This window comes from Chaetura pelagica, unplaced genomic scaffold (assembly GCF_000747805.2).
Source record: "Chaetura pelagica isolate M959 unplaced genomic scaffold, ChaPel_1.0 scaffold11, whole genome shotgun sequence".
NCBI lineage: Eukaryota > Metazoa > Chordata > Aves > Apodiformes > Apodidae > Chaetura > Chaetura pelagica.
In genome coordinates this window covers 280,615-304,825 of record NW_009952694.1, presented here as the reverse complement: position 1 = coordinate 304,825, position 24,211 = coordinate 280,615, and the positions used below count along the sequence as shown (strand labels likewise).

Below are 24,211 nucleotides of genomic sequence, written 5' to 3'. Positions count from 1 at the left end.
GGGGACGCGGTGCCTGCTGCCCCGAGCAACCCCAGGAGCCGTACAGCCCGCCCTCGTTCTTGAGGGAGCTGTAATTAAGGCTCTGCATCTTAGGATATGACATTTTGGCCTGTGCTTTTCTCTAGCTGAGAACAAAAGAACAGGTTGAGATCTTTCAGACAACAGGGTGATGCTCTCTTCCACTTTTTTTTTTTTCCTTTTCCCCCCCCCCGAATAAACGTCACAACATCACAGAATAGTTTGGGATGGAAGGGGCTTAAACATAATTTAGTTCCAACCCCCTGCCATGAACAGGGATACTTCCCACTAGACCAGGTTGCTCCAAGCTCCACCCAAGCTGGACTTAAACACTGCCAAGAAGGGGATGTTCATAACTCCTTTGGCCAACATGTTCCAGTCTCACCACCCTCACTGGAAGGAGTTCTTCCTAATACCTACATGTACCCTCTTTCAGCTTGAAACTATTCCACCTTGTCCTATCACTACAAGCCGTAGAAAAAGTCCCACCCCAACCTTCCTACAGGTTGCCAGCAGGTACTGATCTCCCCAGAGCCTACTCCAGGCTCAACAACCCCAGCTTTCTCTGCCTCTCTTCACAGGAGAGGTGCTCCCACCCTCTGATCATCTTCGTGGCCCTCCTCTGGACTGTCTCCAGGACCTCCATGTCCTTTCTGTGTTGGGAACTCCAGAATTTGACACAGAACTCCAGATGGAGTCTCCAGAGAGCAGAGTAGAAGGGCAGAATCAACCTCCCTCAACCTGCCTGTCACACTTCTTTTGATCAGCCCAGCATACAGTTGGGTTTTTGGGCTGTGGGTGCACATTGCCTGCTCATGTTAAGTTTCTCATCAACAAACATCCCAAAGTTCTTTTCAAGGCTGTTCTCAATTCATTCTCTTCCCAGCCTTTATTTGTTCTTCGAATTTCTTCAGTCCAGTTGCCGGCACCTTGTACTTGGCCTTGTTGAGCTTCATGTGGTTTTCTCAGGCCGAGCTCTCAAACTTGTCAAGGTCCTTTTGGATGGCATCCCTTCCATCCAGTGTGTCAATCGCACCACACAGCTTGGTGTCATCAGCAAACTTGCTGAGGGTGCACTCAAGACTGTCCATGTCACTGACAAACATGTTAAATAGCACTAGTCCTAATACTGACCCGTGAGGAACACCACTCATCACTGATCGCCACTTAGACACCAAGCTGTTGACTACAACTCTTTGAGTGTGACCATCTAGCCAATTCCTTAATCACAGAGTGGTCCATCCACCACTTCCATATCTTTCCAACTTAGCAACCAGGATGTTGTGCAGGACTGGACTATGCACACGTCCAGTAGATGACGACAGTTGCTCTCCCCTTCACCAGTGATGCTGTGACCCCATTGTAAAAAGCCACCAAATTTGTCAGGCATGACTTACCCTTAGTGAAGCCATGTTGGTTACCACCAATCACCTCCTTTTTTTTTCATGTACCTTAGCATAGTTTCCTGGACAATCTGCTTCATGATCTTGCCAGGCACAAAGGTGAGATTGACTGGCCTATAGCTCCCTGGGTCTTATTTTTTTTTCCTTTTTAAAAATGGGAGTCGTTTCCCCTTTTCCAGGCAGTGGGAACTTCACCAGACTGCCACAACTTCTTAAATATGAGATGGAGTGGCTTAGCAACTTCATCCACCAGTTCCCTTAGGACCCATGGAATGCATCTCATCAGGTCCCATAGACTTGTGCACCTTAAGATTCCTTACATGGTCTCAAATCCCATCTACCCCTACAGTGGTTGGTTCTTCATTCTCCCAGTCCCTGCCTTTGCCTTCTGCGACTTTGGCAGCGTGACTTGAGTGCTTGCCAGTGAAGACTGATGTGAAAGTCATTCACTACCTCTCCCGCTTCCTTCTGGAGAGGGCCCACATTTCCCCATGTCTTCCTTTTTCCAATGAAAGTAGAAGCTTTTCTTATTCCCCTTGATGTCCCTGGCCAGATTTAATGCTATCAGGGCTTTAGCTTTCCTAACCTGATCCCTGGCTGCTCAGAGAATTTCTCTGTATTCCTCCCAAGCTACCTGTCCTTGCTTCCACCCTCTGTAGGTTCCCCTTTTATGTCTTGAGTTTGTCAAGGAGCCTCTTGTTCATCCATACAGGCCTCCCCTACTTTTTTTGCATAACTTCCTCTTTGTTGGGAATCACTAAAATTAAAACATTGAAAAAAGTTACATATTTAATCCAATAGATTTTTTATTGCACTTCGAACATACACATGACAGTTATTTCCCGCAATTGCTGATAATTTCAACACTGACACTACAGCTGTTGCTCGAGGATGCAACATTTCAGGCACTGATCCTGCAGTTCATGTTAGAGCTAAAACTATTTACAAAACTATACTTTCTTGTGTAATACTCTTTATTACCATAACTTTATAAAGAACATTGTTTATGCAATACAAAATCAGTGGGTTGCAATGTTGGTTTTTTTTTACAAACTTTAATATTTTCATGGTGTTTTTCTGTATCCTTATTACATTTCAGAAGTCTTTGCATTTTTTTATTCAACCAGCAATTAACTTCCCTAAAGAACAGTAATGCTTGAGCTTGAAAATGCCTTACCCTAAATGCCTTATCATATAGTACAGATTATCAAGATAAACTTCAAAAGCATATTTTGTAGTCTGCAGAATTGCAATTCCTGTTTGGATGAGAATGTTTTGATAGTATTTTCAAACTGCACATTCAAAATAAGAACGTGAGTTCTGTGTGAATTAGTAATTAATACTCTGCTCTACATTTTGAATATACCTCTCAAAATCCTCAAGTCTTCCAATCCCGAGACTGAACATGTTAATGCAAAAAGGAAAAGCTGCAGCACACAATTTAGACCTTAAGTATAAACTGGTACCAGTTTCTTCTCCTTTTGACTAGATTTCACTCAAACCAGCTGAAAATGCTAATGGGTTTTTCTAGCAAGCATCCTTTGCAGGGGTGAAAGCAATTAATAGAAATTTCTTATCTCTTGGCTTTTCAAACGTAGATCTAAAATACTTGTGGTTGTTTGGTTTGGTTTTTGTTGTTGTTGTGTTTTTTTTTTTTTAATTCTATGTGCATTATTAATGAGACCATACTAAAACCAGTAATGCTAATCTATTGCTTTTTATTAGAAAATTATCACTCTAGAAAATAAATAGCTTATTTGATGTTCTAATTCCAGATGGAAGCTTAGGGTTCAGTGCACAAACTGTAGAGTGAAGTCCTTTGCCCAAACACAGTCAAAGAAAGAGGACTAGAAAAGCTCCCTTGTGGCCCTGATAAATCTTTCTTAAAAAAAAAAAAAGCAACTTCTATAAAAATATGCTTAATAGACAACAGATAATACCTATGCAATTATTCTCCTTGTGTTACAGAAATACTGAAAGTAAGCAACTTCTGTAATTTCCAGATGTGCCTCACATTAAAGTTTATGTAAAATAAAAACTACCCAATAATATTGCACTTCAGTGACCTGCTATAGCAAAGTAAAAACCTGATGGTCATTATAGCTACAGAAATGTCTCTTACAGTTTCTAGATAAAAGAGATCTTTCTGTATTTTGATGGGTTCAAGTCAGCTTATTCAATGGAATTTTAATGAACGGTTAAGAGAAAATTTAATATTGGTCTATGTAAGTGAACATAAGTGAGCAAGTTCCTCTTCACAGTAGCATTTAGGAATACAACTTGAATATATAAAGGATTATATCAGAATGTCCAGATAAAGCTGATTAAATAAAAAATAAAGGACATGTCTTGAATGTGTACATCAGTATTAGAAAATGGGAACAAGTTCTGTGCAAGCAAAAAATATTTTCAAGCAATATTGTACAGCATACAGTTTTAAAGTAAACTTGAAGATTTCTCTTACAGCTGACAAATAGGTTAGTTCTACGTTTATTTACAAGTTACCAACTGCTGAACTCAAAAATAATATGCAAAAGATGTGAACCCTATTTTAATCTCTAATACTTTTGAAACTTTGTATTCATGTTACCTTATTCCTTTCTCCACTGAAGGTTTTAAAAAGCAGTTTTATTTAGTTCCAAGTTATAAACACTTCCCCTTGCCATTGCTGGTACCAAAAGCCCAAGAATTGTCCTTTAAAATTATCCACACTTTGCTTGCCATTTCTGTAACTTCTGTACTTCCCATACAGAAATGGAACATAGTATTACAGAAGACATTTAACTCTAACTAAGCAAGAAAAAGGAATGCTATATTGGGTACACCACTTATTTTAAAAATATAATACTTTGCAGGAGACAAATTGCTATGTTTTAAAAATATAAACATACAACATGAATCCTTACTATGCAAACAAAATTGCAATAAACAATCTTACTTTTGATAGTAACAGACCATTTTGAAGGGTAAAGATATAAAGAAGTTATTGGCAGTATGGGATTCAAAAATTATGTGAAGATGACAAACGTGGAATAATATCGTAGAAGAAAATTAAGAAGAGAATGAGAAAATGCTTAATTTATAAACAAGTCAAATTATATTCTGCAAGAGCTTGTGCATTTATTTTAAGAGAGATTTTAATATGCTTTTAGCTCAGAAACAGAAAAACACCACTAGCCCTGTCTTAATTTAAAATATTCTTAAGTTTCTAATGAGAGGACTTTGAGATGAGATAGTTTTAGCTGTTTGAAAGTAGTGAGTCGTGCAGTAATTTAGAGACTTTGCAATATAAAAAAACCCAACACATAAAAAAAAGTGGCATACATGCATGCTTTTGTTACCCAGTGCTGGAAATAGGTCTGTATGAAAAAAAAGATTAGCACCTCACCCAAGATCAAGAAAGAGAAACTGTAAAAGTTTAAGAAAGACTTCAAAATACCTGTGTATCTGCCTCTTTGTCTTTAACCTTTCATAGCATGGTCTCAGTGTTGTAAGTCTTGACTACCACTTCTGCAGTCCTTGAGTTGCAATATACTGCTATGTAATTAGCATTTAGTGATGCTATTTGTTAATTAGAGGAATACTTGCAATGAACCATAAATCAGAACCTGAAGCCAGATTAGTTTGCATTATTATTTTTTAGAAGCATCTGTCCATTTCTGATTTATTGTGGATGTACTTTCTTGCCAAAACAGTAAAACACAGCAAGCCTGCGTGTATTTTCGACTAAAAACAAGCTATATTGATTAAAAGTTTATGATTATCGTTCAGTATTTTGAAGAATGTGGATAGGTATATACAGATATATAAATCTATAGCACAATCTATGTCACAATCTATGCTTGGCACATAGTATAGATGATCAAACTGATGTGAGGGGAAATAGTAATTTCAAGAGACACCTGCTTACATTTAAAAAACCTGTACTTGTATATCCTTTTAGTTTCATAGTTTTGTCATTAGTAACATTAAAGTGTTACCATGTAGAAATTTCACTACTTATCTGCCTTTAACTTAACAGTTTTAGTGAATATTCCTATAAAAATTATTTCCACGGAAGATGAAATTATGTTCTGATGAGCAACAAAATCTTACCATTTCATTCTCACTAAGTCTAACTCCTCTATTTAATTTTGAAAGACCACTTACTGTTGCATATTCAAAATGTATTTCTAGTTTTTACTATTTTGGCTATATACATAATTAAAAACTAATGTATAGCAGTAGAATGCAGAAATGTGTGCAAATGTCACAGATTTTGTTTAATAACAGAAGCTCAAGTTCAACCAGATTTTGTTCCTTTGCATCTTATTATTTTGCCTAGGTTTTCTTCAGACCTTAATTGTATTTTAATGCACTAGCCACAATTACCTTAAAACTCCAAGTATTTTAACTTTCATAGGTTTGTATGAATCATCAAAATGTAAATTAATCATAAATATAAAAACAATTATTGGAAAAATATACATGAAACAACTGAAGAACTGCATCAGTTTTACTTGAGACAGTCCTCTTCAAAATGTACCCGATTTGACTTTGATAAATAAGTTACTGTATTATGTAATACAATCAACATATTTACCTGTTTGAAACAGCTAGAATATTACAGAGGCTGGTAAATTTTCACACTTGTCTACAGAAAAAGTAGACATTTAAAGTACTTATGCAAGAGATTGCTGACACTTAAGGCCAACTTCAAACAGGAAGATGATTTTCATTTGAAATTTTTTCCATTTTGCAAAATTGCTACTTCTAGCATATCTTTGGGGAAGAAGCAGAGAAAGGCCAAGAGCACGCAATCCAAAAATACAGTAGCAATTTGCAAGCAATGATCCTGCAGAAAATGGAAATTTCCAACATCCAGTTTAGTAACAAAATACTTACTCTCTGTCAACTCTTAGTGTGTTTCTGATGGTGAACTCCATTTTCTTTTTAAACTTCTCGTATGTCTTTGTTATAGGGAGCTCTAAACAATTAAGGAGTCTGTTTCCAACAGGATAACTTATATGCAAAAACTTAACAGTAGGTTCAGGATCAAAACCAATGGGCGGTATAGAAGAAGAGCCTGTTGCAAAGAGCAGAATATCCTCCAATGTCACCAGAGACTCACCACCTAAAAAATATGATTAGGTTGTATCATTCATTGCTTATTACCCACAAAGCATTATCCTGTATGTTAAGTGTTACAGGAAAAAACAGTATTCCATCCCTTAATATCTACATAGCTCTCGGTATAAAGTCGGGATCACAGAAGTTAAGCTCCTTCCTTCTTCTTCTTCCCCTTATCTTCCGTTCATGGCTGGTCCAGGGAGGACTCCATCTATCCATCACCATTGATCCCTAGGCCTGTGAATTCCTGACTCTCCTAACTCTCCCCTCAGCTCCTGTCTGCTCTGCTGCTCTCTCCGACATCGCTCTGGGACATTTTGGTATGGCTAACAGCTCAGGAGATGCTGGGGGAGTTGCTGGAGGAGGCAAAAGTGTTTTGCACCTTCTTGCACATACTTGTATATATTTATACATATTGCCTTTTTATCATTAGGATTTAATTAAAGCTGCCTAGCTTAGTTTGCAATCTAGGAATTCTCTCTCATGCTCTCTCCTTTCCCCCCTGGGTGGGAGGGGGAGGGGATCAAGAGCATTGTTGTCATTGGTTTAATTGTTGATCCTGAGTCAAACCATGACACAATCAAAACTATTCTGCAAGAAGAGACCACTGTTTTTAATCATTTTTGAGACACACTATTTAATTAATTCACCACAAAGCTGAAGAAATGAGATTAAGGGATTCTTCTATACTACTCAGGGTGATTTTGTTTTTGTTAGTTTGTGTTTTGGTTTTGATTGCTTGTTTTTCTGTTTTTGTTTTTTTTAACTCCTATGAGTTCCTGAACAGGCATGGGGGAAAAAAAACAAAACAACAACTCACTTTCCACATCTTGCAAATAACCCATCCAAAAATCAGCACCTTCAGCTTTATTTACATCTGATGAGGAATGGATTGTAAAGAGATCACAAATAGTTTCTGCTGAAAGTCTTTCAGGTTTGTGGCACAATACATGGGAGAACACATCTGGATGCATTTGCATTTTCTCCAACACACCAAGAGTTTCTAAACCTTGCCTAAAACTAGGAGAAAAAAAAAAAGCAAGCATGTATCAGAAAACCAGTACGTAACTAATTGTACTCTGCATTTTAAAACACAAGACTGGACATAATGAAGTTTCCCCATCTGCAGTCTCCAAGTCTTGTCAACAAGGTGTATGTAGTAATCCCATTTCATTTTAATCTTTAAAAAAGCTATTACATTCTCATTTTAACAATCTAAGCTTTCTCAACAAATGAGAGAAATACCAGTGACATGCAGAAATTAACTTTATTTCTTGGAACTTCACATAGTTTTATGTAAGAGAAGGCTCAGGTGAACTCTACTTGCCTTTGCAATTTTTAAGCCCATTTCCAAAAATGCAAAAAATCACAATTTTACATAAACAGTCTCCTTATTACCTGTCACTTTTTAACTTCCTAGTTTTAAAATACAATATACATTATTTCTTGCTATGTGGGCCCATTGCTGAATGCAAGGCGTGGCCTGGTGACAGAAGGTATAGAGAAGGCAGTTACTGAATGCCTTCTTTGCCTCAGTCTTTACTGTTCAGGCTGACCCTCAGGGGTCCCAGACTTTCAAGACGACAGAGGAAGACAGGCTAAAGGAAGACTCTTCTTGGCTGAAGAGGACTGGGTTAGAGACCAACTAAGTAAACAGGACATCAGCAAATCCATGGGCCCTGATGGGATGCACCTGAGGGAGCTGGCTCAAGTAATTGCTAGGCCAGTCTCCATCTTTCAAAAGTCCTGGAGAAATGCGTGAGGACTGGAGGAAAGCCAGTGGCACTCCAGTCTTCATAAATGGCAAGAAAGAGGGCCTGGGGAACTACAGATGGGTCAGCCTCACCTCCACACCTGGAAAGGTGATGGAGCAGCTTGTTCTTGGTGCCATCTCAAAGCATGTTGAGGAAAAGAGGGTCATCAGGAGCAGCCAGCATGAATTCACCAAGGGAGAGTCATGCTTGACTAATCTGATAGACTTCTACAATAGCAAGACTGGAAGGATAGACAAGGAGACAGCAGTGGATGTGGTCTACCTTAATTTCAGCAAGGCTTTCGATACCATCTTCCACAGCATCCCCACAGCCAAACTTGAGAGCTGTGCATAGGTCAGTGAGGTGGACTGGAAACTGATGAAGGACAGAGCTCAAAGAGTTGTGGTAAGTGGGGTAGGGGTTGGTGCTGGGTCCATCCCTGTTCTATATATTCATCAATGATCTGAACAAAAGGATAGAGTGTACTCAGCATGTTCACTGATGATACAAAATGGGGAGGGGTGGCTGACACAATGGAAGGCTGTGCTGCCATTCAGCATGACTTGGACAGACTACAGAGTTGGGCAGGAAGAACCTAATAAAATTCAACAAGGCCAAATGTAAAATGCTGTATCTGGGGAGGAACAACCCCATGTATCAGTACTGGCTGAGGGCTGACCTGCTGGAGAGCAGCTCTGGGGAGAAGGACCTCAGGATCTTGGTGGACAACAGGCTGACCATGAGCCAACAATGTGCCCATGTGGCCGAGAAGGCCAATGGCATCCTGGGGTGCATTAAGAATAGAGTATCCAGTAGGTCAAAGGAGGTTATCCTCCCTCTCTCTGCGCTGATGAGTCCACATCTGGAGAAATGAATCCCTTTCTGGGCTCCCCAATTCATAAAGAATAAGGAACTACTAGAAAGAGTCCAGTGCAAAGCCACAAAGATGATTAGAGAAATGGAGCATCTGCCTTATGAGGAAAGGCTGAGAGAGCTGAATCTGTCTAGCCTAGAGAAGAAGAGACTGAGGGGGGATTTCATAAATGCTTGTAAATATCTAAAGGGCAGATGCCAGGAGGATGGGTCCACTCTCTTTTCCACAGGGTCCACTAATAGCACAAAGGACAAGGGGCACAAGAGGTACAAGTTAAACAGGAGGAAAAAACTTCTTCACTGGAAGAGTAACAGAGCACTGCAACAAGGTGCCCAAAGAGGTTGTGGAGTCTCCTCCTCTGGAAACATTCAAAATGCATCTGGACATGTTCCTGTGTGATCTGCTATAGGCGATCCTGCTCTAGTAGGAAGGTTGGACTAGATGATCTTCAGAGGTCCCTTCCAGCCCTGATGACTCTATGATTGGTCAAATGTGCCAAAGAGGGTCTTCACTGAAAGAATTCTCTCAAATTTGTTAAGAGAATCCTCACATTCAAAATTATGTTTTTCACAGAAGATTCAGTTCATGCAAATTTGGCAAAGACAACACCTTAAATGTGTTAAGTATAAATCTAACTACAGCATCTATTAGCATCCAATCCCTTTAAGATAAGAAGACAAATAGGAAATATTGTAAGAGACCAATGAAAAGGGAGTAAGTGGCTGCAACTTTCCCATCTATTTGAAGTCATCACTACATCATGGAAACATCAGTGTAAGGGCTTACATTTTAAGCAGGCCAACTTACACTTGTGCATATTATTGCCCTCTTAATAGCACACAAAAATTTCCTAATTAGGACTCTGGAAAACTCATTCAAGTTCTAAACAAGTTTAACACTTCTAAAATGTAAAGATTCTAAATTTGAAAAATTCTTAATTAAAAACTAACATGAGATAAAACAATTTTTTAGTGCAAAGGTCTTTGTCATTCTATAGTTTAGAACTGTGAAACTGCACTCTTCCTAAGGTTGAAAGAGGAATGCAATCAAGGAGTAATTATTTCAATCTTTCAGTTTAACTAGCTAGTTAACAGTTAAAATTACAGTACATTTCATTGGCTTAAATGGAGAATAAATAAGAACATGTAAAAGTTAAGTTTTAGAAAACAAACCTTTCCAAAGGTAATTTAACTCTCTTGATTACATGATGGATCAGGATGTCATTCACCAGCATATTCTTATCACACAAAGCTGTTACAGGTCTTAAACATCCAGCAGCAGCAAGGAATTCATGGCAGTTGTATACTGCAGACTCTAGGCTGGACAGACTATTTGCGTATTTTATCTGTATTGAAAGATAAAAGTCAGGAATTTATTTACTACATTGTGTGTATACACATATGAGAAAGAAGCTTTTTAAATCTGAACTAAAATTCTAGTCAATAAGCCCTTCTTTATTAGTCCAAATACAGTATTGAATAAGTTTTGTTTTATTTACCGTTTTTATTGTTTGTGCTACATCAACATCAGCAACATCTTCCAAAGCTGGCTTCACATTCTCTGGACCATAGACAAGACAATTGAACAGTGTTTTGGAAAAGAAACCAGGAGATGGGCCCCCATGAACCAGAGAAACTGCAATCATTTTACCAGCTTCAAAATAAAGATTCTCTTTTACAGCTGCAAATGAAAAGAAATATAAATTACTATTTATGCACAAAAATAATTTGTGCTACTAATTTTTTTTAGATAGAAAAATCTCATAATACAGTTCCTTCTTACTTCAGGAGATGTAACAAATGAGGGTGGTCATCCCCTGCTGGTTGAAATGGTACGACTGGTATATTTTACATAGGAGGACCATATAATTATACTCCAAGTTCTCAGCCACTATCAAGGTTTGGGAAGAGAAGTAACTTCCTTTTCTACTTTGTACCAATGCACACTTAACTCTGAAGCATAAGAATTCAAAGAAGCTAAGTTTGAGTCTTTAGGAAGCATGCTAACAGAAACAATGTTCTAGAAATTTGAGGAAAGGAAAATGAGTACCAGGGAAAGTGAGGAAGAATGCAATTCACCTGTAGAGAACAAATACATACATTTAAAAGCACGAAGTGCAATTACACGCTGTTTTTTTTCCTTAGTTTAGTTGGAAAAGTTGATGACAACTGATTTTTGTTATTACAACTCAACAGCCCACTCCCTTTTAGAATTGTAAAGACAAGAAATTCAAAAAGCAATTTCTGTTCCTCAGGACTATAACTGAGAACTGACAACCACACTGGCTGAAGATTTCAAAGCCTTTTAAGTTGCAAAGTTATAATGTATTTTTAAACAAAGCCTTTAATTACCTTGAAAATCAAGGGACAAGTTCTTTGCAGAAGAGCCCTCAAACAGTGATGAATTTTGAAGGTGAAGCATTAATAATTGAAAGAAATGGTGTTTTGATGCAGCAGAAGTATCTGTCTTTGATTTATTTTGGCAGTTGGTGAACTTTATTTTGATGGTGTTTGTAGGACTGAAGCTGCGTTGTCTAAATCCTTGTAAAGAACTATTCCAGATATTTTTTGTATTGATGTTAAGCGTTGTAGTTTTTTTATTAACTTGTAGCTTTAATTCCTTCAGTATATTAGAAACTTCCCTTATTTGCTGTCTTAAATGCCTACAAGAAAATTGCATGTATTTTCAGATTAAATCTGTGATTCATGATTAGCAACAATTATACAGGAAACATTGTAAAAACCTATTAAGAAAAGCACCTTTTTAAATACTTAGGTGTAATAATTTAGGTATTGCCAAAATTATATCAGTAAAATATTTGTTGTAGATCCTTCAAATTTTAACGTACCTCTAAGAACTAGAATAAAGGAGGTTGAAATAATTAACTTAGCATAAGATGAAGTTATTTTCTTAATTCAGTAACACCAACATAGTGCCAAACAATTCTCACACCTTTGTTCTACATTTGAACAATATGAAACAAGTGAGAAATTGAAGAGCTTACTAAGTTTGTATGAAATGTATGTTCTGCAACTAAATTAGCATACACTATCAACTACTCACTAATATTTAAAACTTGACACTATAATAAAAAATACATTTGAGTAGAGGGAAACATTGCAGTTGTTATGTAAATATGTAAGACATGAGTCTAAATAAGACCCCTTTCTTTTGCAACTTGCAATGAAAATTATTTCAATACTCTACCTACTAGAAGTAACCAACTCCCTCATCAGAATTTTGAGCACATATTACAGGTTGGATTCATAAATTACAACAAGGTAAAATATTTTTTGTATCCTTAAACTTAATATTCTATATTAAAATGTTATTTTACCACTGATTTTAGCACAATCACAAACTATTTCTATGGTATAAATGCAAAACCATTGAAAATTCAGAGCATGTCTGATTTGTAGAAAATAATTAGGATTATTTGATTCTTTTTGTTTGCTGTTAAGTATGACTAGCCACACTTTGGTAAGGACAAATAGGTGTTTCTGAGTTTTGATCCTCTCACTACCTAACCTAAAAATTCTCAAGACATATAATTTTTTTCTCCTCACTGCCTCTCCTCGAGCATTTAGAAACAGAAGAAGCTTTTAGAAAGTTATGACTTTAGCGCTTCAGTGTACTTATGCAACTTTTCCAGTGACTATACACATGCACACAAATATATATATATATAGCCACTATTTATACACACACACACACCATGTTCTGTAGGAAATATGGTGTAAAGCCATATGCTAGATTACTCTTCAATGTAAGAAAAATAGAAGAAAGTACCTTTTCCTCAGGGACAAATTCCTGCTTGACATCAGCGGAGGTAAAGACATCGTCACTCTGTTGGATGCTGGAAGTTCTATGGGTGAGCAGGGTGACAAGTTGTTCTGGCATATTATCTTTGATGATCTGTAAGCCAAAACAGTATTTTAAGAAGAGATACAATTGAAGAATGCATAAACATTTCTTATTTGAAAGTGGCAATGTAATTTGCCCCCCATTTCAGTACTGAATCTCATTGTATGCTCATTTACCTTAACTCCATCAGTGCCTTAAACACAATTAAAAAAAAGATAATAATCCAGTATTTTATTATGTGGAAGCTTTCAGATCTGTTTTTAGTCCTGACTGATACTATAAAATAAAAACAAAGAATATCAATTTCTACAGACTTGTGAAGTTTTTATTACAGCAGAGGAAACATTACTTATACAAAGATGTTTATAAGTTAGATGTCTAGAGCACTACTAACATGAAAAAATACTGATAAGCAACCTTAGCTTGAAGTTTTGCCTTTTGTACATTTGAAGTTACCCCTAAATTGTTAATATTCCTTTCACAAGTATCTAATTTCATCAAAATAAAAGCTGCTTTACATGCCACCGAATGTAACTATAATGAATTTACAGAGTTCACAGCTTAGAAAACTTCAGTCACTAAACTTTACTCCAATTTTACTCAATTTGCAATTCAGCGTAAGAAGCGTCTCCTACAAAATAAGCCATCACCTTCTCAGTTTAAATACTACTTTACGTTATAATCGGTTTCTGCTTGAAAAGAGAAAATTACACACTGGAGAACACTGCGTTGAGATCCAGGAGACTTCCGACAGCGCTTTGGAGATGGCTCTTCCAGTAAACAAGGTGTTCCATCTGTCTTTTCACAGGTAGCCAAGGAATGCTTTTTCTGTTTGCTGTAATTCCCTGTATGATTAAATTGTATTGATTTAGTGGATTTGCTAGCTGTAAAATACATAGTATTAAAGTTCACCATTTTAAAAAGTCACATCCATAACTTTACCTGATTTTGCAAAGATACTTCTGCATTCCATGCACTCCCAGTTTTGCTCCCATGACTTCATATATGAACAGGCCAAATGAGTTCCACGGGATCCACAAGACTGACAACGCTTTATTTCCCATTTACTAAAATTAAAAATCAGGTATTTAGAATTAGACTGAATTATGACACTAGTTAAAAGACAGAATATTCAACAGCAAGTGTAAACCAGACACTAAACTAACAAAGCAAAATTTTATCAAGCTGGTAGGACTGAAGGGGAGCTTTCTTCAGATGAGCTATACTCACAATTCCTGGCTGCAACAAGTGAAAAAAGAAAGCTATCCATGCTCCAGTATCTTGTACTGAGAGAGACTGAGTTAGTGTGGTCCCCTCCTTGAAGTCAAGAACTTGAAGCCAGTATTTTCTTCTCTTGTTGCCAGGCAGCAACATCCTCTACATTTTATCGGTACCCACCATTCAGCTTTTACAAACATTAAATATTTTGAAGGAGCGTATCTGATTTTTCTTGGAAGCCTATAGTACAACTCTTAAAGGCAAAGTAAATCCTGAGGTACACACTCACCATGAATGAACCAAGCAATATTTGGTCAAATCTGTACAAAAAGCAAAAGTTAATGTCTACAGGCAGTAAGCTACAAGAGTACCACAGAAACAAGTCTTCAAAGTAGAGGCTCCAAAAACTCTGAGTATGCCCATGCCAATGAAAGATACCCATTTCAGAAGCACACAAATAAAACAAGAATGCATTAAGATAATGAACTTGTAAATAAAAAAATTAAGCAAGTGGTAGAGCAGAATAAAGCCTTTCACATGATCACTCAAGCCTCTCATTAAGCTGTCAGCAATATTCTAGCTGCCATTTGCATGCAAAAGTATAAGTTGGAGCTATATCAATTGTACACAGGTAGTTACTTTTCATGTAAAGGTAATATGCAGTCTAACATTTATAAAGTTGCTGAATTAAGCTTTGACTGACACACAACACTGGTTTAGGTACACGCTATTCTACATGTTATGTGGACATGCAAACTCTACTTCAACTCTGTATCAAGTAAGAACAAGGACAAGATAACTGATAATTGATTGACTTGGTTCTCTTGGCTTTTATAACCCAAGAAAACTAGTATTGAAATATTGTGGGTAAAACAAACATTTTATTTGGACATGGAGTTTTGACTTGGCATTAAAACCTGATGATAAAAAATATTAAAGCATTTAAGTATAAAAATTAAAGATCACCAAAGAACTACTCCATCCTAGGTTACACCTTCCTGCAAAACTGCATACCTATCAGGTTCATTATAGTCTCTTCCTTTCTTGCAGCGACATCTTTTAATGTCACAGTGTTGATAACATTGAAGTAGGTCTTGATAGGCATTCTCTTCAAGTTCCCAAGATGCATCCCTATAAACAAGGTGAAAGATCTGTGACTACAACTGTTTCCAATTGTTTAAGTGGCTTATTCTGTCTTTGGAAAATACGTATGTAATAACCACATGAAGATATTTCAATCATGTAATGTTGTAAGCAACAGCTAGACAAGTGAGGTAGAAGAACATCTAGGAACCAAAATAATACTATAAAATACATAGAGTTTTTCTTGTGTACAGTTACTATGATGAAAGTATTTCTTATTTTTCACATGACCTCTATGCATGTTTGCTGTTTCATATTATTGTGTTTTCCCTCTCACAGCAGACATGGATATTTGTTTTGGCAGTCTACTCAAGCTAACTACTGAAAATGGTCCCACAGAAAGTAACTCAGAACTGCTACAAGGAAAGAAGTTACTCCTTACCAAACCAAACAATTATACCATTGAAGTATAACTGTGAAACTGAGGTTTCACAGTTCTGTAGTCTAAATTTAAAAAAGCTTTAACACCCTATGAAGGGCTTTATAGAAAAGTGATTATTTACAAAATTACTTACTTTTCTGGAATGTGTATGCCCATTCTCAACATTTCTTTCTGAAATTTGTCCTTGTTATTACATACTGTGCACCTAAAGAAAAATATCCCAGCACTCAAAGCTTGATACTGTGTCAAGAAAAAAAACACAACACAACAGAAAACAAACCAATTATTGAATTACTACCATCCTTAGGTTGCCAATAACTAATGCCTTAGTATCTATAACCATTACATTAATGGATATTCTGACATTAATAGATATGTTCTGACGTGGATATTAACACTGGCATCAATTTTAGTGTCACTTGACATTGAAGCAAGTGGTGAGCATTTCCTCTTCCTTTAAAGGACAAGAGTTCACATGCTAGAATAAGGTTCATGGAAAGAAAAAAAAAAAGCACAATCATTTTTAGTCAATCTCTCCAAATCTAGAATGGGTTTACAAAAAGAACTTGACTTTTCCTAGCTCTGAACACAGGCAAAAACAACTAATGATGGATCAATGACATTTATAGCATTTAGATTCTGCACATAATGACTTGCAAGAAAGCAACTACCTAGGTTGCACTTCAGTTCCTAAAAATAACTAAAAGCATCAGTTTCTCACACCTGCAGAAACATGGTGGAGGGGGCAGGGGGCTGTGGGAAATTTATAGTGAAAAAAAAAAATTATCCTAAGACACCAGTCTTGTCTCCAAAACACAATTTTAGCATTGCCCTTCTAGCACACTTCTGTATCTACTGCTTACATAAACCCAAGTATTGTTTACATAATTTTCAGCAACTGTTCCATTATTTCTAAACACAAAAGATACGTGATCTCTGGGAAAAGGAAAGGGAGAACTCGTGTTACCTGTATGCATTGTCGATGAAACCAAGCATTTTTACAGCAAGGACTTTTCAATACATTGTACACCGGAAGTTGTTCAACCAAATCCAGGCATATCGTACACTGTGACGTTCCTCCACATTCTTTATCCGGAAAGTTTTGAACAGGTTTATGTTCCCAACAGTATGATCTAAGAATAATAATTTAAGTTCCCGTATGAAAACAACATTTTAAGAACCTTCCTTATAAAATACGAAGATAGCAAAATGAATTCCTTATTACATCTGTTTTTTTCATGAACAAATGCTGTGGAAGTAGCTAAAAAGACTTGCACTGGTTTTGGCTGGGATGGAGTTAATTTTCTTCAAAGTAGTTTGTGTGGTGCTGTGTTTTGGATCTGTAATTAAAGAGTGTTGATAACACAAGGATATTAATTATTTAGTTATTGCTGAGCAGTGCTTATACAGAGTCAAGGCCTTTTCTGTTTCGCACACTGCCCCAACAGCGAGCAGGCTGGGGTACACAAGAAATTGGGAGAAGATACAGCTGGGACAGCTGACCCCAACTGACCACAGGGATATTCCACACCATGACATCAAGCTCAGCAATAAAACTGGAGAAAAGGAGGATAGGGAGACATTTGAAGCTATGGCATTTGTCTTCCCAAGTAACTGTTACACATTATTAAGTACTGCTTTTCTGGAAATAGCTGAACATCTGCCTGCTGATGGGAAGTACTAAATTAATTCCTTATTTTGCTTTGTTTGTGCATGCAACTGTTGCTTTACCTATTAAACTGCCTTTTATCTCAACCCATTAATTTTCTCCTTTACCCTTCTGATTCTCTTCCTATCCCACTGCAGGTAGCAAGCAAGTGGCTGTGTGGGGCTCTGCTGCCTATTAGGGTTAAACCCATAACACACATGTAAACAAGTTATGTATATCTAACAGACCAAGTCAATAGAAGCAAGAAGTGTGTTGCCAACTGATGCTCTGTAAACTACACAGATCGTATACCTCCTTTCTTTCAAAACTTCTTTTAGTCCAAATAATGCATTTTCTGTCCTCAGAACCTTAAGTTCTTCCTATATTTCAACATTACCATGACCTTAAAGAAACAATTTTGGGTTTGCATATTCATTCTGCAAAGTCTATGTGGTGTGATGAACTTGATAACTTAGCACTCTTTCAAAGAAATAAAACAGGTAATAAATGCAGGTCTAGAAGAAGCCTTTTGAAAATGCATTACTTTTACACTTCCTTGACTTAATAGGAGTTGTTTATTTAAGAAGTTAGTGTGTCTGCCAGACTTCATCCATCCTTCAAACTCTGCTTACAATGGACAGAATAAAGCTGTTATTGAATACACTCAGGACTTTGATGACAGCTAAGATGCTGGACAGATGATAGTAAACAAAAAAAAAACCTTCTTTTTTTTAGATATTTGATATTAAGCCTGTTTCTCTAATAAGCAAATCTAGAAGTGTTATGCTTGAAACACAGTGGAATGGCATACAAGATGTTTTGACTGTTGAGATCGATAGACAAGCCAAACCACTGCCATTTCAACACGGGCATAGGGGGTAGACAAAAAAACCAGAACCAACTATTTTGAAGCCTATTTCAGAGTTTAGGATTTGTGAACAATTTAACTACTTGTAGAAGCATTAAATTGTATCTTTGTAAGTGCTGAGAATTTAGTTTATAGGTACTAGGTAACCAATAACTGCTTGGTGTTTGTATTTTCCACAAATCAGATTACTTTTACTTATATAATTTATAATGAATAGCTCATCCAATAACAAACCAGGAAAAAACAAATCACATCCTGTATAAATATAATGAAAAAAAAAAAACCACAACAAAAAACCTCAGAACTTACCTGAAGTCTTCCATAAACTGGAAAATACATTCTTTTTGTACCCCACAAGGAAAATGGTAACTTCTTTTGCATTTGGGAGCTACACATCCAATTGAAGCACCTTTTTTCTTACAGATATTACATTTCTAGAAATAATTTGTTTTAGAAATAACAGAATATTAACTTTGTAAGTACAAGCAAAATTACAGGAATTAAACCAGTAGAAAAATCGCAAGATGCATAAGAATATTATCAGCCAATAGACTGTAAGTGACAAGACTACCATGTCTTACTTCTATTTCAGAGTAAAGATACATAGATATTGCACAGACTTTGATGACGTACTATTTTATATTCATGTTGATTTCTGACATGAAAGCTAAAATACAAGCTACTTTACCAGTATCTAGTTTAGTTGCACTTATAAAACTATATAATGTCAGGTTGAGGCTCAGCATAATATCATGAGGTCCTATGCATGTGTCATTTGCTCTTATTCATTTTTCTGCATCATACCCAGGAAATAAAAATACTAGTAAACTTTTGCAGATTTTATTGTCCTCTGTGGCTTCCACAAACCCAATATACTTGTTACTTAAATGTGAAATTCAGATGCTTGAATGGGCTCAACACACTGCCCATTGGAGAAAGAAAACAAAAAAAAACCCACAGGCCATACTAAATGCACTTGAAAGTTTGTTGTGGTTTTTTTTTCCTTGTAAATACCAATGACTTTATTCTTACCAGTCTGGAAGCTCTCTTTACTTCTTTTATGATATCTTTGATTAAGAATCCATATACACCTTCATCTTCTTCCCCTCTCTGCCATATGCCACTTGACATCAGCTATGAAAACAAATTAAGTATTTTAAAACACTCACCTACCTAAAGATTTAAGATTACCTACACTAAATTTGTCAAGGGAGAAGTTTAGCCTAACAAAGCTTGTGTGGAAATATTTTAATGATTAAAAAACTGATCCAAAACATCCAGAAAATAGTAACCAGTAAAATGAAAATAAGTATTTCATAACATCAAAGCCTTATATAGCACTGTATAGCCCAAGATGCTATATTTTACCTTCCTTTTTAAGCATACAGACTATTCAGTTAATTATCAAACAATTACTTTGAGCTTATGAAGCTTCAGAGGAAATAAAATTAAATTAGTTTAGTTAAGGTGAATGACAATTGTGCTGTGAAGTTAATGAAGCACAGTAGGAAGTATCTGTACTGAAGTGCAACCTAAGAGGAAAAGTAATTCACTTTATGGAATTAAATAAAAACAGAATCAAGTAACCAGGCAAGTCAAGAAGCCTCATGATAATGTAAAGTTACTTAGCAATGCACTTACATTATAAAATTCAAATAACTAAATAGTTTCAAAATTTGATGCCCCCTGTATTCTTTACAATCTCATTTTGTAGTTCTAATTTTATAATTTCAACACAGCACTGTTTTCTACTTACAGTTTGATCAATATTTTAATCAAAAAAAAGCAAAAATTTATACCAAAAGCAATTAAGAATATATTTTCTCAAAACGTGAAACTTCACCACTGACTGGCCTCATTCGAGAAGAACTCTTTTCTTACATATTTACTATATTTAAGTAAAATCAGAGGGGTTTGTTTGTCTGTGTTTTTAAAAGGAAGCAGGGTCTAAAACTTAGAAGATGACTGCAGGAAGCTCATTACAGTAGAAGATCTTATAAATCCTAAAAGGCTCAGGCTATTCTGTTCCATCAGGAAGGAACTTTTCCCTATCATTTCATATGGCATTATGTATGAGATAAAATGATCACAAACAGACCTAAATTTACTTCCAGCTGCTTTAAATTTAAGAGAAAAAAAATAAAAATCTATACAGCTTCAGAAAACCTCCAATCAGCCTAGTCTTTAAAAGACTCAATATCCAACCTATTAACCACCTGCAATAAACACAATCTTTAAAAGAAGTAGTTGAGAAAACAAACACCTCAAATTGTTCCTGATATTCTTGACTGTTTTGTTTTTTAACTTGGGGAAAACTTTCAAACTGCACTTACTAAACAAACCAACCAACCAACCCGTTCTTTTAAATAGTCATATTATTTTAAATACCTTCAAAATTTAGAGTTTGAAAGGTAGTTAAAGCATACCTTTAAGAACATGAATGTAAGAAAATGTTAAGTGTGATAACAAAAGATACTCAACTGTAGTTTTTATCCATAACTTTGTTCAAATTATAAACTCTTAACGAATAGTGATACTGTGGATAATTTTATATATGACCAGCAGGGTACACATTACTAAACTGAAATGTAGGAGTATTTCTTAGGTGTTGCAATGTCTTATGTAATGTCAGAGAATAACTCACAGCCAACAAGAACTAATAAGAAATGAGGGGAAAAAAGACAATTTTTCTCTACTTTTTTCACAAGAGGTGGAATTTTCACATTCCAAATTTTGAAACTACACTTCTCTTATAGAAGTGAGTATGTAGGTGCAATCTCTTCGCTTTCCCTTAACATGTATCTTCATTGCTATGATAGGTTGGGAAAACTAAGTGGTGCATTTAAATGGGTTGTGAACAGAATTTAGCTCTGAACAAAGGCTTGTTGGGATTTATTTATATCACCTGCTGCACCTAACAAGTACAAGGCTTCAAGGCTTCAAGTTAAAGCCAACAGTTCAAGCTTTACAACAACAAAACTGTTGTAGCAACTGTTTGGACAGGTTTTTACTATTTAATACATGTTGCATTTACCTTTTTTTTTTTAAGTTAAAACAGACAAGCTCTAAGATCAATGCCACATACTTACCAAACAGTAGTAATGAACAGTGAGCTTGTACTCAACATAGGTTCTTTTTTCTCCATACTTTTCAGGGCAGTCATCTGTCTGTGCACAGAGAACACAGCCTGAAATACAGAATAATTTTTATAACCACAGTGAATGTACTGGAATTACTATGGATCAGCTATAAAGCAGTAACTTAATTCTCTTTTTATCATAGGTACTTTGAAGTAGATTACTGGATAAAGGACAGTAGATACTCTGACTCTTTATTGTAAATTCAGAAGAGGGTACTATTTGTTCCTTTCTAGTTCCTAAAAAGAAAATACTTCAGCAGTTCCACCTGCCTGGTGATTCAGAAAGCTATCACCAAGCTACATTCAGAAGCAGATTGTGCTCCCAACTGAAATGTTCTTCCCAAAACATCCAAAGATAATTATCAAACGGCCAAAAATGTCCAGGCGCATGTAAAATGTTAGCTAATGGTTTCTAGTATTGTACATAAAGACACTGGCATGTTACAAACTATGAAGCAATTGAACTGTTTCTTTGTATACCTATGGAATAACCGTTGTGAAAAGCCTATGAATGGCATCCTGATTGTATCAAGTCATATGCTATTAGTGCATTTGAAACATATGCCAGTTTCAAAACTTTCAAGGTTTTAAGACAGCACTGGAGTCTGCTAGAACCTCGAGGATTCCCTATGTCTGCAGTTCCTAACCACGTAATTCCACAAGTACTGAATATCTTCCCTTCAATTCTCAATAGATATATGATACATTTTCAATATCCTGACATCATGGACAGTCGTAGTAGGGACACAACAGAGGTAGGCCTTCAGCCTAATACAAGTCTTGAGCAATACACCTCAAACATAGCTGTGTGTGATTTGGCAGCTGAATTCCCAAGGTTACTTTTTACAAATGTATGCAGAAAGAGTATTTTTAAATAAACCAATTCCACCAAACAAATCCAAGGAAGTTTTTAAAGTTATTTCTTTTCATTCCTTCAGACAAGTAGTTCTGACAATCTGATTACTAAGAAGTCACCTGTTCTTTGAGCCCAAATAATACATCAGTTGTAATTGGTTTTGTATATTCAGATTAAAGATCTCTAGAAGTATTTAATTAAAACCTTACTTACATGCATTTTGAATGTCAACATTCTTTTTTTTGCTCATCCTGAGTTATTCTGTCTGTCATGAGAAAGAAGCAAAGAGTTAAATACAACTTGTTCATTAAGATGACGATTATATACCACTTATGAATTTTATTTTAAATTGAATAAAAACCCAAAGCTTAGTAAAGTAAAAATGGGAACAAGAACAAAAGAATATTATAATTCAACTGTTATTTTGAGAGAGAGCAGCCTTATAGGCATATATCTGTAGATCTTTAACATGCCTTCTCTTGGGAAGCTGAAGAAAATATTACATAAGTTTTGCAAGACCAAACTAGAAGCCTAACAGACTCTGAGCTATTGGAAGTTTAGATGACTGCCAGGTACAGGCTTCAGGAACAAACCTCAGGCTAAGCCACTACTGCAAAGAAAGTACTGCAACCATTTTATTACAGTTTTAGGAAAGGAGTTGTACTGAGAAATAAAAAAAAAAAAAGGAGGCAGAAGTCTTGGGATTACACCACTTCTACACCACTGCAGTTTGTCAAAAGGCAAACTGAGTAGCTGTACAAAAAAGACCTTTCTCAGAAAACGGTCTAAAAGGAAAACAAATAATGCCCCAAGCAAATTAGGTCTTAATGAACTCTTAATGAACACACACTACACCCATAATTAGATAAAAGGATTAGTTCCAGGTTCTACTTTTCCCAGGAACACACTTCTCTCTTCCTAAATTACAAAAAACTAAAGATACTTTATCAGGTAGAAGGGAAGAAAAGCACACAGCTCCCACACATTGCCTTCTCCTGGGGATTTCTCAACTATGGTCACTGCCAGTTTCACAGTCCTAAAGCTGCTAGGGTAATGCAACAAAGAAACAATCCATATATATAAGAGAAGACCAGGTTTTGACCCACGTGTGTTGTTAAAAAGCCATACCACGCGGAGAAAGCACTTTTCTGGAAAGAAGAAAAGCACCTTCCTACCTTTCCCTAGCTCTAGCAAAACAGAAAAAAAAATAATAAAACCTCTCTTTCTTTCCCCAACTCCTTCTACTTTTATCAAATTCTTTCAGGGAAATGAACCCGGAGTCCAAATTTGCCAATTAAAAGACAGGCAAGAACAACCATTGAGCCTCCATGAATAAGTCCTATCCAGCTTTCTACAGGAACAAAGCAACTCCGTATCAGTCTGTTGGCAAGACAGGAACAAATTATCACCCAGTGCTTACAAAACCTTAAGTATAAATAAAATGTATCTAATTCGCCTAAACAGCGTAAGAAAATCCTCAGAGTAGATATTTAGGTTCTGCTAAATTCTAGAAGTCTTCACTGCTCCAGGACATCGGGTATTTTAATGGATTTTTAACTAGAGGATGGGGGGGAAAAAAAAGCAAAACAAACCCAAGAGCCAAGGTTTCAAGCACACGTTTTCTCCAGTACACGAACAAAAGCTTCACGGAGCCCTCCCAGATCCCCGTAGTTCCTGCTCTGTGTCCTGCATTCACACACGACAAGGATTCCAGCCCATCTCGCAGGGCATCACACGACGCCGTGTCCCGAGAGACGCCCACCCCTCCGCAACCACCACCCGGCGGGAGCGGGACTCCCGCCTGGCGTCGGGAAATCCCAAATGGTTAAGGTTCGGGGGGGCATTTATTGTCCGAGCCTCACAGGGGTTCGACCACGGAACTTGACCGGCGTCATTATAAACGGAGCAGCGGCCACGGCAGTTTCCGTGGGCCGA

At 36.5% G+C, this 24,211-nt stretch overlaps 1 protein-coding gene across 1 annotated transcript; it reads right to left on the bottom strand.

The window, feature by feature from the left end:
• Positions 1 to 6,301: 6,301 nt before the first annotated feature.
• Positions 6,302 to 22,526, bottom strand: G2E3 (G2/M-phase specific E3 ubiquitin protein ligase). Its single transcript, XM_009993926.1, has 15 exons — positions 22,490 to 22,526; positions 21,371 to 21,468; positions 19,314 to 19,415; positions 18,591 to 18,715; positions 16,733 to 16,898; positions 15,899 to 16,005; positions 15,255 to 15,371; positions 13,965 to 14,089; positions 13,738 to 13,867; positions 12,948 to 13,073; positions 11,510 to 11,820; positions 10,657 to 10,838; positions 10,331 to 10,503; positions 7,351 to 7,550; positions 6,302 to 6,534 (listed from the first exon to the last, which is right to left on the bottom strand). Exons 1-15 carry the CDS (start codon positions 22,524 to 22,526, stop codon positions 6,302 to 6,304), a joined length of 2,232 nt encoding a protein of 743 aa, XP_009992228.1.
• Positions 22,527 to 24,211: the final 1,685 nt, after the last annotated feature.

Coding starts and splice junctions, on each gene's coding strand:
- G2E3 (XM_009993926.1), bottom strand. CDS start 22,526: ATGAGCAAAAAAAAGAATGTTGACATTCAAAATGCAT. Junction 13,074..13,737: donor TCTCAACGCAGTGTTCTCCA/GTGTGTAATTTT, acceptor TTTGGCTTACAG/ATCATCAAAGATAATATGCC. Junction 10,839..11,509: donor CTTGTCCCTTGATTTTCAAG/GTAATTAAAGGC, acceptor TTTCATTTGCAG/CTGTAAAAGAGAATCTTTAT.